The sequence below is a fragment of the Sipha flava genome, unplaced genomic scaffold (genome assembly GCF_003268045.1).
Source record: "Sipha flava isolate LNK unplaced genomic scaffold, YSA_version1 34_pilon_pilon, whole genome shotgun sequence".
Taxonomy (NCBI): domain Eukaryota; kingdom Metazoa; phylum Arthropoda; class Insecta; order Hemiptera; family Aphididae; genus Sipha; species Sipha flava.
In genome coordinates this window covers 1,432,910-1,452,133 of record NW_020273045.1, presented here as the reverse complement: position 1 = coordinate 1,452,133, position 19,224 = coordinate 1,432,910, and the positions used below count along the sequence as shown (strand labels likewise).

Sequence of the window (19,224 nt, the reverse complement as noted above, 5' to 3'; positions counted from 1 at the left end):
TAACTTATAAACGATACAAAATAATTAAAATCGATTTCTGAAAAAAAAATAGTTAAAAACTAATCAAAAGCAATTATATCACTAATTAACTATTTAATTAATTAAGTTAATTTTATCATTCAGGAAAATTTATTATAATAGACTCATAATAGTATACATTGATTAAAAGTAGTAAGTTGATTTTGAAATACGAGTTATAGTTTTCAATATATTTAAATCGTAATAACTAATTAATATAACGATTAGAGAAGACTCTTAGAAAATATTTATTTATTTGTATATCAATGGTACAATGTTTTTCAACACAATATTATTACATTTGAGGTTTTCTAAGATTTTTTTTAAAAATTGTAGTTATATATATATATATATATATATAATATACATGTAATTTACAGATTTTTCAGTTTCCAATTTGTAATTTTGACCAATTTAAATTTGGAAAATCAATATGCAAGATATTTTAATTAATAATAGAAAATTTCTTACTTGTGTAAATCGTGTCAGCATAAATGTTATAAATACCATTGTAAATAATATATTATTTATAAGAAGTTTGTTTAAATATTTTAAATACATTTTGTATTTTTTTATTTCTCTCTGTATAAATTTATTATGATAAAAAAAACCAATTTTATAAAAAGGTTTTATCAAAAATAATTGTACATTTTATTTATAATGAACATACCATGTACGAGCATACAAAAATTTTAAAATATATCCATAATAAAACCCATATTTTAAATAAAAAAAATTAATTATTTCGCACATTAATGAATTACAAATGGAATAATTTATAGTATAAAAAAACATTATATCACAATCTAATTTAACTTAAAAAATAATTTTATGTCTTAAGTTCATTAAATATATGAATTTATACTTGAATATAATGTCTTAATGTGAATTTTGATTATTTATGTTAAATATTCATAATTTTTATGTTTTAATTTAAAAATTTACAACACCATTTTTCACTACACTTAGTACTTCAGTTTTGCTGCTAAAGATAATACATATTAAATATATATGCAATAATTACTAATTAATATTGCACTTTTGCTTCTGATTTTTTTTTTTTTTTTTTAACTCAAATAAATATGAATTACCTGAATTACCTAGTTCAAAACTTATTATATCTTATTCTAATAGAATAATAAAAAATAATTTTAATTATATTACTGAGTATTACACTAAAAAACATATCATCCAACTACTGTAATAAAACATACCGTTTGCCTACCAAATAAAATAAAAACAATATTGAATGAAGTCTATATTTTTTTTCCGCTTAAACAGGGCATCCCATGGTGTTTGTAATTTTTGAAATGACAAAAACTATAGAAACTCAATCACTAACAACCGAAAAAAAAGTTTAAACGCCATGGGGTATACTTTGTATAACATGTTAGGTGTTCATTCGAGCGTGGTACTAATTTCTGTCGACAAATACATTTTAAATTTATAACGTCGCTGGTCGATAATAAATACTTATACATAGTATGATTCTCTTCTTCATTTAATTATTTTCGTATCAGTATCTCAGATGTTAATTACTTACCTGTTCATAAAAAATTTCAAATTTTAGATTTCATTATAATTAAATATTGTTCATATAGTTCACTAATTACAAAACATTGCAAGTCTCAAACAGATGAAGAAGAGAAATAATATATGTAGATTAAAACTTTCCGTACTCTGAACATATATGCCTTGTGCTATATAACAGGGGTGGCCAACAGCTTAATCGCGACATGAGTTCAAGTCGATTGTGATTTTCTTTAATTTATTTTTTATTTATTTCAGAAAAAAATTAAATTTTTTATAATGATAATTTTTATATTTTTGTTTAACCCACAAATATTAAAATTAGATTAATAACAATTAATTAATACAATATATAGTACTAAAAAACTATGAAGAACGAAATTATACACTGAGATCAAGTAGCTATGTGGGTATATGTACGTAATCTAATGGATATTCCGTATTAAATATAATTAAATAAACACCGTTGTGTTTATTTCGTTCATATAAATTGATGAAAAATATAATAAAATACAGTTATGTGAAATTGTAAAATTGAAGTTATTATTACTTATTAATATTTTAAATAGAAGAAATATAGGAAGTGTAACATGCAACATATATGAAAAAATATATTTATACTCAATCATTTTATAATAATTTTTTTATATGTTAATATTTTTTTTTTTGGTCAATCACGATAACCTAGAATAATTTAGATGTCGATCACAATTCTGTTGTCCACAACATAGCTAGTCTATTATAAATAGCTAAATAACTAAATAAGCTTGGTTGTTATTTAATTTGGACGTTATTAACATGTTATGTCCGAATAAAGAAGATATTTTCAGTTGATAACAAATTATAAATATACATTAAAAATAATATGAGATGAAAAATATGTTGTATAGTTGTGCAGAAAAACATAACTATATTATACTTATAATATTTAATAAATTCGTTACTTTTTCACAATCGATAATATTTTATTTAAAATATAATTTTTGAAAAATATTACATGCACATATTATACTTCCAATATTTATGGATAAGAACATTACAATATGCGTATTGTTATATACAAGTTAATACAAAAACAGTTTGAAATATTTTACACTTAAATTAAAAACCTATTCATTATTTCTATTTTAAACATTACACTACAATAAAATGTATAATAATATTGAAATGTTGAGATTAAATTGCTATGATTTCTTTAACAATAATGAACAATCATATTCCTTATTAAAATGCATTCACATCCATCGAGTGCCTTTCGATATTTTTTGCTACATATGTAAGTAATACACAAAATTTATTATAATACTATATTAATGTATTATTTTGATTATACTTCAAAAATAATTAAATATGTGTATTTTAATAATAAGAAAGCAAGTTTTGTTTGAATTTTGTTTACAAAAAAATCATACGATTTTAATCAACTCTTAATACCTACAAAATAGTTGACTGTTATCGTTATGGATTATGATTTTGAACGACAAAAAAAGGTACAATTTTTAAAATAATATAAAGTATAAAGTATAAAATAAATAAATCAAAAGAAAATATTTAAAAAATATTAGATTATATTTTCAACTTTAAACTATGTTTACTTCAAATATGATAATATAATAATAATAAATAATGATATGTAAAAAAACTTTACGGATTGTATGTATTCCATTAAAAATTAAAAATAAAAAAAATACATTAAACTATATAATTGTATAATACGTCTAAACAATATTCACGGACAAAATACGAAAATATACCTTATATTATATTCGTCCATATATAACATAACATATTTTCTTAATTTGATACAATACATTTTTATTTTTTAATATAAATTTAATTTGCTTGCCGCCATTCTGATACTATTCATGAAGTATATGTGCGCAGGAATAACATTGTAGAAGATACATAAGGAATTTAATGACATTTGGCATAAAAGATCAAATTCAAATCGTACATTGGAACGATTATATTGAAATCAAATCGTTTTGGGACATTCTGTAAATGAAATTTAGATAAATACTTACTGTGTCTTGTTAGTAATTCTTAAATAGTAGTGGTAATTTAACTCTGTCCATTGTAGTCCCTCCCGAAAATATTTTCTGTATACACCACTGGTGTGTATATACAAATAACATTCATATTAACTATTTTCCGTAGCAACAATAACATCATAACTAAAGACCGGATGTAATTGCAATAAAAATATTTTAAAATTGCATTAAAAATATGCCAAAATTGCAATATAAAAATATTAAAATTGCAATGAAAAATATATTAAAATTACATAGTAAAATCATATCAAATATTTTCATTAATTACTCAATTAAATAATATCATGGACATTAACACAGTATATACAAAATATATAGTTTTTCTGAATTGAATTTTATAATTAAATATATTTCTAAATCCTGTTATTGAAACATGTATCGTGTATTACTTAAAATATTTTTATGCAATGAAAAAGTATGTTCAACGTCTACACTTGTTATCGATGCATATTTAAAATTATTTAAAAAAATATATCTAAATTAATATTTTGATTTCCTGTCATAACTTTAAAATAAGTTGCAATAATTGCAAAACATGCGATATCGTTGAAAATTGTAAAAAATTACACTATTAAATTAAGTAGGAAGTCTGTAATTAATCTGATTCGTATAGATATTTGATCAGATTTGATTTATCTGGTATCAATAAAAAGTTCCAATATCTATCAAATCCGGTCTTTAATCATAACTCTTGATTGAAAAGATATATTGTAGCCACAATACATCTTTTATTAATCTAACATTAATAACATTTTCAAATACATAACAGTCATTATTTACCTATTTTGTAAGTTTATTTAAATTTCTATAAAAAACTTTACAATATTTCACTGTTTCTTGAGCTTAATATTGACGTTTAAAAATAATATTTTACACACATAATGAAATAAGGATTAAAAGAAAATCTTATTAAATAATTTTAAATCAGATAAATCATTTTTCATTCTGAAATTTCTTTGTAAAAGTAATGATTATATCTAATGAATCTAAATAGTATAACGATAATTTCAATAACTTGATAATTTCGTCAATTTTTGAATTTCTTTGAATTCAACACATCCACTGTTAAAATTAAAATAAAGTCCATTTATATACAACTAATTTATTTAATAAATACACTCCACTAATCATATAATAAAAGTTTATATTAACAATAAACAAGCTTATAGAACTACTGTCAAATAAGTTATTTAAATTTAATAACTTTAAATTATTTTACAACTAATGTAAAAGAACTATACAGTTACATCTTCCTTGGTTTAATTCACAGATTAATACAAATTCACACAAAGAAATATATCACTCATGAAGTATTTAAAATTATTTACTAAGCTTTTAATCATTCAGTTTTTACATTTTTATATTATAATATTATTTATATTTTAGTTTCAAATAGCAATACAAAATCATAGTAATATTATTTAATTTTAACATATTTATGCTGTTTGGAATTTTTATGAATAATTTACTCTCACTGTATTTTAGTAAACATATCAAATACTACCAGTAATACTAAAATAATTCGTTTTTCATTTTCTTGATTTATAATGCTAAAAACATTAAACAAACATACCTGCCACGAAGAATTATGTGTATGCGGTGTGTTGTATTCATATCATAAAATCTCGACCTCACGATATAAATGCTTATGTAAATATTTGAAAGAATTCAGATTACAGATAAAATAATATCTACTTACTGACAAAATGTATAATTTATTTTTATTGGCAATAATTGTATACGGTAGTCGATATAATACATAGAAAAGTAGTGTAGTCATAAAGATGCACACAGATGTATTTATATAACCTGTAATTTTACTGCGCTTAATTTTTGAGGTCGAAAACATTCACTTTTATACTATTTCAAACTAAACATATTAAATCTTATTAATTTTTATGACTCCAATATTTTTTCCACAAAAAATTTATCTTAATAGTTTCTCTTTTAATTTCCATACAAAATAAATATTAAACGTTACAAATAATTTAATAATCTTTATTATATAATCTTTTATTATCTATTATTTAATTGAGTAGCTGGAAGTACAAATTTTAAAATAAGGCTTAGGATTATACATTAAATTAATAAATAACAAATAATTATGATAAAAAGATATTAAAATTATGTGACTCTTTTTAAATCTGAATATAAGTATTAAAATTTATAAAAAAAAAATTGCATCTTCAAATATTTTTAGAGCAAAATAAATTATATTATTATATAGCATAAAATTATTGTACACATAGCAAAAATATATATGAGATTATATTATAATTATTTTAATTAAATATAGAAAATATAATATTTATAATAGATTTATATATATATATATATATATATATATAATTGAAAAGTTATATATTAACTAGATAAATTATTTCATACAAGATATGATTTCGCAAATAATTTGTTATACGTTACTTGTTAATTTTTTCATGTAAATGTACAACATTCGGTTGCATGGTTTTTAAGTATTTCTGATTTACTGAGTTTCTGGCCGAGTCTAACTCCTGATATCTGCAATAACATAACATAAAAAATAAAAATAAATTTTTAAAATGTAATGTCACGAGACGATGAATAATATTGAAATACAAAAAGCCTCTTTTTAACTGAAGATAAAGCAATAATTATTAGTTTGAAAAATGAGTTAAAAGTAAAACAACATAGTATAATACGAGAATAATGAATATTTTAAACAATTGAAAGCATTTTAAATAAAATAATAAATTATTCTTATTCTTTTATTTTACTATGTAAACTTAATATAATAAAAATAAGATATTTGAATTTGGTGTTTCTTATATGGTTTATAGAGACAAGATTGAAAATGCTTATACAGACTACGATAAAACTTTTCTAACTAGATAAAGTTGAATATTACTTATTTTAGTCATATCTCGCACTTGTGTTAAAAAGATACTGGTCGAAACGCACTTGGTTTAAGAAAAATAGTTGAAAAAATAATTTAATTTTTAATGAGTGATCGTTTTTTCAAGACACAAAGCACAAAGCAAAAAATAATATAATAAAATAACAATATATATAATACGTTTACTTTATTTTTTTAAAACTACAATTTTATTGAAAATACAGTTAAAAAAACGTTTTTTAATATAACCTTATTAAAACGATTATTCAGTAAAAATACAAAATCATATATTTATTATAAAGGTATAAATACTAACTTTTTTGATCTAAGTGTAGTTTAACCATTTCAATTTAGGTAATAAGTGTGATTCGACTATTCTTTAAATAACAATTAAATAATAAACATTCGACCATCCTACCAGTACTGAAATCTAATCCCATATTATGAATGAAAATATTCCCATTTCTGAGTTTCCTTCTCGCGAGGCTAAGGTATTTTGTTTATTGCGTTGTAAAAACTCTAGACGGTGTTTACGTGTTAGCCAATTCGTCTGTGTGCTTTTTTCTATTGTTGGATATAACAGTTTTAGTTAGTATTATCCTTCGAGTATGTTTAATTTCTAATAAAATTTGGTTAACATGTATACATACATGTATTATAAAAAATCATTGTTCATAACAATATCGTTATTATTATTTCATTGTGATAAAAATAAAATATATTTTTACCAAGTTACAGTTACATGGATTTTAAAATGATACCGCTTTTCATTACGTATTAAATGCCTAAAATTAAAAAAATTCTATGTATTTTGTGAGGTATACATAATATATATGTAGTACATAACTTCTGAATAAAAATATTTAATGATTTTTCAAGAATAATTCAACCCAAGAGAAGAAATAATATGATACATACCGGTCTGTTAACATCAATTTCACCGCTTAAAACTTTTCTGTATAAGTGTTTTGCCAATTCTTCAAAAACTTCAGATATATGACTTGCTGTTTTGGCGGATGTTTCAAAAAACAACAAACCATTTTTGTTTGAAAAATGTTCACCTTCAGGGTAGTCTACTTGTCTGTTTTTATCCAAATCACTGTATAATTAAAACAGGTTAAATTTAAGATAGTAAAAAAAATTAATTAAATAACGTTCAAATATTATACGTATTTATTGTACTAATACTTTTATATTTTAAATTAATACTATGTATATTTTTAATATTTTATTTGTAAACATTTATTATATATTTTGAATAAATATATTTTATGTAAAATCGACTTATGACGTAATTATATTTTTATTGACTTCAGATGTTGCAAGCAGTTTGTATAAAAACACATGAATAATTATTTATTCTTAGCAAACATAACCTGAATATTACGAGTAAAATCAAATTTATGATACTAAATTAATATCCACATAGTACAAGTTAAACTTCAGTAGATTTGTAAACTAATAACTTTGTTAGTTATAAATCATAGAAATAAACCTGCAGTTTGAGTTATAGTTATTAAATTTTATTTTCTTTGAACTAATTCAAAAAAGATCAATAAAGTAACAATAAAAAAATAAATATTTCCCCACAAAATTTTACTCGTATTAATTTTACATCTTAATTTAATAATATTGAACAAAACTATATATAAAACAAAATGCCAAAAGTATTATATATATTTAGATTCCAGATGAAAAGAAAAATGTATTACTATGAGTGTTTTATTTTTTTGTGTCAGTGTACAAAAATTTGGCCAGAAATATTTTATAACCATGAAAAACATAAACAATTATAAAATAACAGCGAATCGTATAAAATACCGGTTTTCACCAAAATCGAATTTCTGTTTTCATTTTAAGTAAAAAAAATATTGTGGAGACTTAAAATTTTCACCAAATTCTTATAGATATCATCATATCAAACTTAACTATAAATGTTATAATTTTCAACGATTTTTTTTTTTAGCTGTTTAAAGATAGCTTTTTATGAATTATTGATTTAATATTTTCGTTATTTTCGTTCTGACAAAAAAATGTTTGAAAATGTATACAAAATTCCTCAAACATATATTTTACTGATTCATCAAAAAAAAAAACATTTTATTAACATTTAAATATTATATTTTAACAAAACGATAAAAACCACAAAAATTCGCTAAATTTTTTACTAAAATAAAAAACATAAAACATGTAACTTTAATACTTAAGGATTAAAAATTATATTAAAAAATGTTTATATTTTATTTGTTAACAACAAAATATTTTACTGGAAGGACACAAAAAGTTATATAAGCGTTACAAAACTTTTATGTCGACTAATATCCATCAAATTATAATAAATATTTATTTGTTTCCTATAAATATTAATTAAATTGACACGAAACATAAACCGCATGCAATTAATATTTTAAGAATATTTCATTATATCAAAATAATTTATTAAAATGTATACTTTTTATGCTTTTTGCTTTTTTTTTTTTTACACTTGAATTTTTCGACTGCTAAAAATTTATGGTTTTTTTTTTTTTTTTTTGTGAAATTTAGAACATTAAAAGTTCAACGTACTTTACTAAGAAATTTGATTAAATTACCATATTAAACTTCTTTAGAAATAAAAACTGGTTCATGAAACATTTTTCACTGAGAATCGTTTTTGTTTTGTATAGTTATATTTCACTCAAAATCTAAGACCAATACAGCAATACCATTGTATCAATCAATTTCCCCTATATTTTACCCGACAGTGACATATCACCCGACCTAAGATTTTCGTTATTTTTTAATATTAAATTTAACATATTTATATTGCTCACATTTTGTTGCCCACCAAAGCGAACATCATTCTGGAGCCGGAGTTTAAACGAGCTTCTCTTAGCCATTCGCTAACGTGTAAAAACGAATCACGGTTTGTAATATTATATACTAGTATACAAGCTGCAGCGCCGGAATAATATGATCTAGCTATGGACTTGAATGCCTCCTGTCCAGCTGTATCCCAGACAGCAATTTTAATTTTTCTACTGTAAAGTGATAAAGTTTTGTGTCCATAGTCTACTCCTAAGTACAAAAACCAAAGAAACAATCATTGTCATGCAGTGCCAAATAATAATTATTTTAAACAATGAAAAAAATAAATATTTGAAAAACAGTATATTGTACATAAAAGTTGCAAGTAATTGTAATTTATTTATTTATTTTGATGAATTTGACTGATTATTTTTAATTTACTAAACATTTTTTGTAAAATAAATTTGGTTTAAGTACAATGTTTTGTCACGTAGTACATATAGATTTTATAAAATGAATTTTCCTTCAATGTAGATTAAAATATATTTTATTACAATTTATTTATTTTTCTAATTTATATGTTCATTTTAAAAATGTAATTTTGAATTATTTTACAACAATGCATATCAATAAAATTTATCAATATACTCGTATATTATATTATAATAATATATATTATCATAAAAATAAATAATACTTATTAAAATATTAAAATGTTACCGATGGTTGTTAACTCTTTAGTATCAAACTCATGATACAAAAATTGTCTAGTAATGCATGTCTTTCCAACGCCTAAAATACATAATACATATAATATAAAAAGCAAAATACGTATACGAAGATTTATTAGTTATTAATATTTTTACTTTCTTCGTTGTATTATAAATTAAAGTTACATTTCAAAACTAAAACCAATCAAGTCGTTATTGCAGTTTGATTATAAAGAATGAACCACTTACCGACGTCTCCCACAACAATGTACTTAAACAAGTAGTCATAATATTCATTGCTTCGTGGCATTTTGAACGGTTCTTAAAATGCCTTTTTAAGCTAATTAAAATAAAATAATACTATAAAATGAAAAACTTGAACAAATGCTGAAAATTTTAACTTCAAACACTGTATTATTTTAAAACAGAATTAATTACTAGAATGCTTTTGTTTTGTGACAACTGGTTTGATTGTTACAATATACGATCACCAAAAAGTAATGACAATGATATGTAAATATTGATATTATTCCTCTACATTTATGAACTGTCACACTCTTAGATAATAAAAACAAATTAAGTCCAAAGATTAGCAAATAATAAATATTTACAGATATAAGAATTTTATTTTCTCAGAAAGACCCTTTTTATGGGAAGTACTTTTGGCTATTAAATTCAAAACCCATTGGTGTTGAATAAAGATAAAAAAGTAACGTTATACAGCATGTTCAGCAATCAAATTGACTGTTACCACGACAACACATTGTCCAGTGGACAGGAAACAATATTTTTCCAGTGACTCTGAAAACTAAGTAACCCAGTATAAGCACACTTAACCATAACAAAATACATTTACATGTTGTTCGACCTACGTGAAACACTTGGCTCGAATGTAAGTACTAAATATAAACATATGATAAACATTTTTTTTTTTGTCATGAATTGTATTGCAAACTAAACAATATATGTATTTTTTTAACATCTATGGAATGTACAATTTAACCATCAAAATCATTTTTTAATTAAATTTAATAACTTTTATTTCCTATTCGATTTTTATTAATATAGTATTTTGTTATTAGATCGCAATTTAAATATCAAGTGTATGATAATTCATTAATTTTTAACAGGTCATTTTTATCACAATCTATGGAAAGCGATTTGGGTGTGATCGTTGTGGTCTACTTATCATTGTTTTTGGACAATGTACTTTTGACTGTTGTTGGTGAGATAAAGTAATACCATAATTATTATGTTTCAGCCGTTCACAAACAATAATTCGAATAATTAATATATACAGTTTACAGTGCAAATTTAAATATTCTTGTAAAGAAAATATAACGTTTCTATACACCAAAATTCGAATAAAATTTACATCAAATAAAATATAAATATGAATAATATTATATAATCTTTTCATTGTCATATATAGTTTTATAATAACTAATAAATTATTATTATTTTATTATTTATCAGTCATTTAAATAGATTAGTTTAAAAATATAAGTGGGAACCACTTATAAAACATTGCATGCTAAATCTTATTTCACATAATTTTAATAAAATATTTAATAAGTTAATACATAACAATAATTATATGATTTATTATAATATGCAATAATCTAAAGTAAATCTAAGTCTCATTGTTATATGTATAGATAATTATTATAATTGTGTAGCTAATTCACCTAGTATTTTCAGACAAAAAATTAAACATACAATTTAAAGTATGATATTTCTGTTATTGTTACGAAAAATCAAAGGATTATTATATTTTATTTAAACCCCTAGCGAAGTAAAAATATTTTTCAATAACTTATTTAATAATTTTTTAATTGAAACTTTAGTTTTAATACACACTAAATGAGTGTAGGTACTCATTAAGTTTTTTATTGTATTTATTGCATTTGATTTTTTAAGTAGTAATTACGAGTATATTCCATATATATGTTTTAAGTATTACACTTTTAATTGCTTACAATAATAATTACCTTTTATGCACTCTAAGTTAAAAAATATTAAAATAGCTTTTGACACACCAATCAATTGATCAAAATCGAAAATATAAAAACTGAATGTTAAACTCCCCTTAGCATCTCATTCCCTATGGCTGTATGTCTTTTTTCAAATACCGTTTTTGAATACTATAATATATTATTCTTTGAAAATATACACAAATATACAACTATGTAGCTAATTCAATATACTACAGTAGATTATTTTTATTTATATTTAAACGTTTATTTTAGATATTTTTATTTAAATTTTCAAAAACATTAGAGCTTATATTTATATAAAATAATACTATTTACAGACATCAATGTAAAGATTTAAGTTAACCATTATTTTCATTTTTATTTTATTAAATTACAAAATATCAATATTTCTAAAGCTATTTACCTTATTGATGACTTCTTATCTACTTATTAATGTATTTCAGTTTCCTATTTAATTTTGAATATGAAACTAATTAAATAACAATTTTTTTAAGGAAATACATATAACTAGAAAAATTTTAAATGGCTTTTAATAATTAAAAAAATAAAAAAATTAAGTAACAGTGTTCTGACTATTTAGAACTGTAACACACAAAAAATGATAAATGCGTTAACATATATTATCTGATGACCTCTCATTTTAAAATGCAATTATATTTTAATGTAATGTTTTATAAACTTTATTTAATTTTTCAAAATAATTTCTAGTGCCAATTATTCCTGAGCATTTGTACTTACAATGGATTACAAATACTTCAAGTATTGTAAATAACGCAACAAGAGAAGATCAATCATTTCTTCAACGGTACTTCAGCTCTCCTTTTAGTTATATATTATAAATTTAAAACATTTATTTCAAAATGTATCCATAGTTCTTTAATGAAAATCAAATTGCAAACACTGGAAAATGAAAATGAAACAATAGGCATATTATTATCGTCAAAAGCTATCGTACAATTGTTTATGAACCCTTTAGTGGGAATCTTAACATCATATATTGGATATAATTTACCAATATTCCTGGGATCAGTTCTTTTAATTTTAATATCTGTTTGTAAGTAATAATTTTAATTTAATTTTAACACTATAAATATTATTAGTAAAAGCAAATTGAAATATTAAAATAATTTTATTAAATTTGTTTAAGTATATAAAGTATTTAAAGCATTTAAACTTATGTCTTGTAATAATTTAGATAGATAATACATAATATAAATTATCTAAGTAGATACATAGTATACATCTACTTATTACACATATGATGTGTATTCTGATTATCTACATTATATTTTTCAATATAAAACTGTCAAAACTTCTTAGTCATATACGTTATATACATATATATAAACTTTTTTAATAATATAATTGTTATTTATTTGTAAATATAATTTTGTTTATCTAATTTATAACATTCTCGTGTCACAGTGTTTTTTATATCATTATAGTTTAAAAAATTAAATAATTAGGTATATTATTGGATTTGTTTTTTTCAGTGTTTGCTTATGGAGAAACTTTCAGTACATTATTAATAGCTAGAAGTCTCCAAGGCACTGCATCAGCACTCATAAGTGTATCTGGTACTTTAAGATATTAGTAAAATTTCAATAGACGAATATTATATAATTTATCAAATTCAAGGTATGTGTTTGATTGCTAATCAAAAGCATATGTCGGATTTGAAACGCAGTAAAGTAATGGGTCTAGTTATGGGAAGCATAGCCTTAGGTGTATTAATTGGATATCCATTTGGTGGAGTACTTTATGATTTCGTCGACAAATCGCTGCCATTTAACGTTATTATATGTGCGATTTCGTTCAATTTAGGTAAGTTTTTCAACTTTTGTATTTCATAAAATACATAATGTGATTTACAATAGATATTTCCATAACAGGACTAACGTCCGTATATTTAAATAAATAAATAAATAAATAAGACTATACCAGTCAATTTTTTCGATATTATAAATAATATTTGAATACAAACATCGAATTTTTCTGTTACACTCTAAATATAAACTAATTAATTGAAAAAAATGAATTATTTATCTCAAAAATATTTTTGTCTTATGTAGGCAAAATAAATAAATATACACATTCTTGCATCAAAATTGACTATACAACAACGCCTGGTAAAAATTATTAATTAATTATACTATTGAAATCTTAATTTCTTATTTTGAACATAACAACTGTGTACAAGAATTACCCTGGTAAAAATCTCAATATTAAAATAAAAAATAAAATTTATCAAATTTACTATAGGTAAAAACTTGAATAGCTTAGCATATTTTATTTATTTATCCTGTGATTAAACTATGAAGTAGTAATTTTGCATCAAACATTCTTATAATATCTAATAAAATAATAGACGAGTTCTTTAAGTTAATTATGATAGAGAGGTACCACATTAATTTTCTTAATTTATCTGTTTAGAATGATAAAAATTTGAAAAAATTCAATCCAATTTTAATTCTGTTCATCCGAAATTTTTTTTTCTTTGCTAAATATAATTGAACCGTAGACAAATTATTTCCAACAATTATAAAAAATTATACCACTTATTTTCAATTTTTTTAATATATTTAGGAAACAAATTTATTTTTGTCGAAATAATAATTAATCATAATTAAAAATAAATTTTCTAAAGTAATTATAAAAACAAATAAAAAATTATTCATAAAATGAATTATGTATCTTTAAGTAGTCGATTTTTTAGAGTTGGCCTAAAAAAATATAAATTGTTTTATTATTTCTTTTGTATAATCTGTTTTATAATCTAATTTAGGGGAAACTAGTATTTTAATAAGACTCGTTGTAAACTAATTTATTTCATTAAAACTAAAACATTTATTGTATACCAATACATAGCCGGAATTTGTACTTGTATTAATACCATCAAGCATTAAATTTAATAAATCATTAATTTTATAGACGAATATATATAATAATATTAATATTAATATTAATTTATAAACATCATATATAACATGACTTTATCTAAAAATATTTCATTTAAATATTCGATATCAAAAATGTATAAATTGTAGTTTGTGTTGCATAATAATTGACATTTTTGAGTGAACAAGATAAGATGAATGTGTCTAGTTGTAAGACAAAATCAACATTACATATTAAACAAATTAATAAATCTAAAAATCATGCTAAGAGTATAGTTCAATAATATTCTCATATAATAATCCGATATTTTTTAATTAAAATCCTTAAATCATGTTACTTTTAACTTAACTTGGTAAACAGAAAGATAAATCTTGCTAGTCCTATTCAATTTTCTCCTAGTTATAAATAAAGTTATAAACCAAAATACAAAGTATGAAATTTATATTCGATATTTAATATCCAGCAATGAACAATTTAAGTGTCAACATGTAATCATCCTCTTCAAAACTATGTCTGTCAGTGAAAGTACTAAGTACTAATTATGAGAAACAAGATGAGAGACTCGTACAAAACAATTTTAATGAAAATCCTCCAGATTTCATTAAATCATTCTATATCTAATCGTACAAATCCCTCATATTTTATTAAAGAAAATAATATAAAATTAATTATTTATATTTTTTATAATAATTTAAAAATTTAAAAAAAAAATTTTTAAACCCAAAATAAAAATGTAAATATTTATTATCATTATTATTGGACTAAGTTAAGAAAACCATTATAATTTCAATGAAATCCATTTTTGAAGTCCAACTACAAAGCAAATTATTATTATTACTGTATTTACTATACTTCTTACTGTTTTAAGACAATTACAAAAACTATAATAAATCTACTCTATTTTTTTTAGATAGCTTACAGAATAAAAAAAAATAAATAAAAAATTTTTTATGAAATTAATTACCTACATATCTTAATTTTATAGTGATAGGTATATACAATGTTATATTGTTTCTGTTAATTATATGTGTACACCTAGTTATTTATCTTTGTACTTTTTGCTGTTTAATAATATATCATGTACACTTAATAAATTCAACTACGAAAATAAAATATTTAAACAATTAAAAACTACTAAAAATCAAAAGAATCGATATGGAACGTAATTTAAAAATTTACAATTTATGTACAAATTTTTCTTTTCTCAATCTTTCTATTGACAACATTAACTGCTAACAGATTTTACAAGAACATATAAATAGAAATATACATATTCATAAAATATGAAATTATATTATCCACTTAAAAAATAAAGTGAATACTTTTATAAAGTGATTTTATTTAAAATTCATAGTAAATCCAAATACTTAAATTAGTTCAAAATTAATTAATCAAAAGGAATTAACTTTTAAAAAAACTTTTTTTCAGGACTACAACTGTATACTTTTAATTTTAATCTAGAAGAACAGGTAAAGAATTTTTACAAGTATTATTTTAAAACTAAACTTAACTAAAACTAAACTAAAATAGTATTAAGAGCCATAATTAAATTTTGTTTAAATGAAAAAAAAATAATACATAGTCATTCTTTGAAATAACAATATAAAACTAATTTATTTAATTTATTTAATTATCATTTATTTAATTTAAGTATTCAAATATCAATAATTATAAAATAAATTACTTTGTTATTTATAATAATTAAATAAAAATGTGCTTTTAAGTAAAATACTTTAAAATTAACGCCAAAGAAAATAAAACGACTGTTTAAAAAAGTAATTGTTTTATCTTAGAAACATTTAATTAAATCCCATCTTTGTTTTATAAAGAACAGTTTGGTTTAAAATATATAAAATATTTTTTAACGAAATATGATTGTCCTCTTAACCTTTTTTTTTTTTTACATAATCTTTTGTATTATTGCGCACATGTTATTTTTTTCTCTCACCTATGATATACTATATGATCATTCAGCTTTTATTCCTTCTTACTATCTTAATTACATTTCCTTTCATTTATTATTATCCCTAAGACAAATTTCCAGCTCTGTGTTCTCTAAAAATAAAATTTTATTTTCCTTGCCAAATTCTTTAGCTTTCTTTGCTTCCTGCTTTTCATTTAATTTTCTCAGTCAACATTACAAGTAATTCTTTTATTATATTTATTCTTCTATTATTCATTATATAGTTATCTACCTTAATTCCATAACATTACACGCATTCAATAATTTATCCATGTACTATAATTCCAATATTGAATAACTATCTTACATTTTTGTTGTCTTTTTAAAGTCTAATTACATAGTTTAATGAATGTGATTTTATTCATAAATTTAAAATAAATTTTTTTTTCAACACGCTGTCATACATTACTGGTTTATACAATAGATAAGTTCATGCAAGGAGGGATTCCAATTAAAACAAATACATTATAACAGCCATCAGGTATATATTAGATTTATATATTTGTTAATAAGTTAATAAGCTCTTTTGTTTTTTAATATATAAATAATATACATTTATTGTAAATATTTAATTGTTTGTTTTCAGACCGATTTACCTGTTTTAAATTACAATATGTTTATAATGCTTTTATAAAATTTCATTTTTTAAAAATATTTATTAAATACTTATTAAAATGATCCCAGTAAATATCTGACACATTTGAAGTTAAAAGACGCAATATCAAATCAAATAATTTAAACTTAAAATTTCTGGTGTCAGCAGCTTAACTACAGCAACGAAAATTGGAAAAGTCTTTTAAAAGATGGTTACATCCTATTGATCGCCTTTGCAATATGTCTAACATCGTCTACCATGGCCATTTTAGAGCCATTTTTACCCATTTGGCTCATACAAACTATAAATCCAGAAGTAAGATTAACTGGACTGTAATTTAACAAATTATTACTAACTCATTGTTTTAGAAATGGCAGTTGGGTACAGTGTTTATTCCGGATAGTCTTGGTTATTTAATTGGTACAAATTTCTTTGGCAGCATATCATACACGTTTGGACAGTGGAGAATGGCTGTATTAGCGACTTTGCTAGTTGGTATATCTGCAATTATGGTATGTTGTTAAATTAAATTTTTAAAATACATTTATACAACATTCTGAACTATTTCTCAGGCCTATTTGATTAGATACTTAAAGATTTTTTACTGTTTTTAAATTTTATAGTGACACTTTTGAAATGTAATAACTATTTTTTTAGGAAAATCTAGTCAATCAAGCTTTTTTAAAAATAAAGTACATATTATAATTTTCTCACTTGTTTTTAAACACATGTGTTGAATTATAATATTTTTTAACAGATACCTGCTGCTACGACAATCATAGGACTTGTGTGTCCACATTTTGGTTTAGGTTTGGGTATAGGAATAGTAGATTCTGCTTTAGTTCCTATGCTAGCAAATCTAGTGGATACTAGACATCCAAATTTACACTATGGATCTGTGTATGCACTTCAACAAACAGCTGTCAGTCTTGCATATTCTGTTGGTACGACCAATTTTCACAATTTAATATATTCTGTTATGCATATATAAAAGAACATAAATGTATAATAAAAGTTTTTACTATATGTGGACATTTATTTGAAAATATAACATATTTTATTTCAAATAGAATATTTAATCGTTTTAACAATTAATTAAATTTTGAAAATACTTTCATAATTCATTAATCAATATATTAGTATTAATTTTTAACTCAATTACATTTTTTTTTATGTTTAATTGGTTAACACTTTGGTTTTATATTAAAGGTCCAATTTTTGGAGGTAGATTTGTGAAATGTCTCGGTTTTCCATGGTTAATGCGAACTATTGGAATATTGAACGTATCCTATTGTTGTTTGCTAGTACTTTTAAGTAAAGTATCAAACAATAAAAATAATATGGTATGGAAAAATGTGTTGTATTTAATACAATAACATATCAATAAGTATATCTTTTACCATTTTTTTTTTTTGCAGATAAAAAGCGATACATTGATAACCGATTACAAATCTACTGATGTTTTATCATTCTTTAATAAACCGATTACTTACAAAAAACTCGACGAAAGCGAAAATTATTAAATATTTTTAATTGCAGTGGATATAGTTTAAATATATTATTAGAATATGTTAAGCAAACTTTTAATAGCATTTAATATGCTGAAATATTTTATTATAATAAATAAATGAAAAAATATATGTTAGTAAAATAATAAATATATATTGTCTTTTACTAATTTTTATTTCCAATTTGATGGTTCAATGTTTCATTTAATGTCATAATTTAATATTTTATTATATTTATATCAAGTTCTAAGAAAATTATTTCAATAAAAACATGTAACTATCGCACAGGCGT

The 19,224-nt window shown here is 21.8% G+C and overlaps 2 protein-coding genes across 3 annotated transcripts; one reads left to right on the top strand and one right to left on the bottom strand.

Moving 5' to 3' along the window:
* Positions 1–6,005: 6,005 nt before the first annotated feature.
* LOC112687503 (ras-related protein Rab-2A-like) lies at positions 6,006–10,372 on the bottom strand. 2 transcript variants are annotated; one of them, XM_025560235.1, is made up of 5 exons: positions 10,221–10,372; positions 9,982–10,053; positions 9,288–9,531; positions 7,393–7,573; positions 6,006–6,119 (listed from the first exon to the last, which is right to left on the bottom strand). In XM_025560235.1, the coding sequence occupies exons 1-5, from the start codon at positions 10,279–10,281 to the stop codon at positions 6,036–6,038; spliced, it is 642 nt and encodes a 213-aa protein (XP_025416020.1). In that variant the 5' UTR covers positions 10,282–10,372; the 3' UTR covers positions 6,006–6,035. The 2 variants fall into 2 exon arrangements, with proteins under 2 accessions (XP_025416020.1, XP_025416021.1); XM_025560236.1 differs by lacking the exon at positions 9,982–10,053.
* A 424-nt stretch (positions 10,373–10,796) lies between these two features.
* LOC112687478 (synaptic vesicular amine transporter-like) lies at positions 10,797–18,960 on the top strand. The gene is made up of 12 exons (XM_025560201.1): positions 10,797–10,863; positions 11,102–11,196; positions 12,677–12,773; positions 12,841–13,022; positions 13,462–13,545; positions 13,607–13,792; positions 16,295–16,335; positions 17,593–17,739; positions 17,793–17,936; positions 18,182–18,368; positions 18,634–18,767; positions 18,843–18,960. Coding segments are annotated over exons 1-12 (1,404 nt in total). The 5' UTR covers positions 10,797–10,861; the 3' UTR covers positions 18,948–18,960.
* Positions 18,961–19,224: the final 264 nt, after the last annotated feature.

Coding starts and splice junctions, on each gene's coding strand:
- LOC112687503 (XM_025560235.1), bottom strand. CDS start 10,281: ATGCCACGAAGCAATGAATATTATGACTACTTGTTTAAGTACATTGTT. Junction 9,532..9,981: donor TAAAGAGTTAACAACCATCG/GTAACATTTTAA, acceptor TTTTGTACTTAG/GAGTAGACTATGGACACAAA. Junction 7,574..9,287: donor GCTTTGGTGGGCAACAAAAT/GTGAGCAATATA, acceptor TTAATTATACAG/TGATTTGGATAAAAACAGAC.
- LOC112687478 (XM_025560201.1), top strand. Junction 11,197..12,676: donor TGTACTTTTGACTGTTGTTG/GTGAGATAAAGT, acceptor AATAATTTCTAG/TGCCAATTATTCCTGAGCAT. Junction 18,768..18,842: donor CAAACAATAAAAATAATATG/GTATGGAAAAAT, acceptor TTTTTTTTGCAG/ATAAAAAGCGATACATTGAT.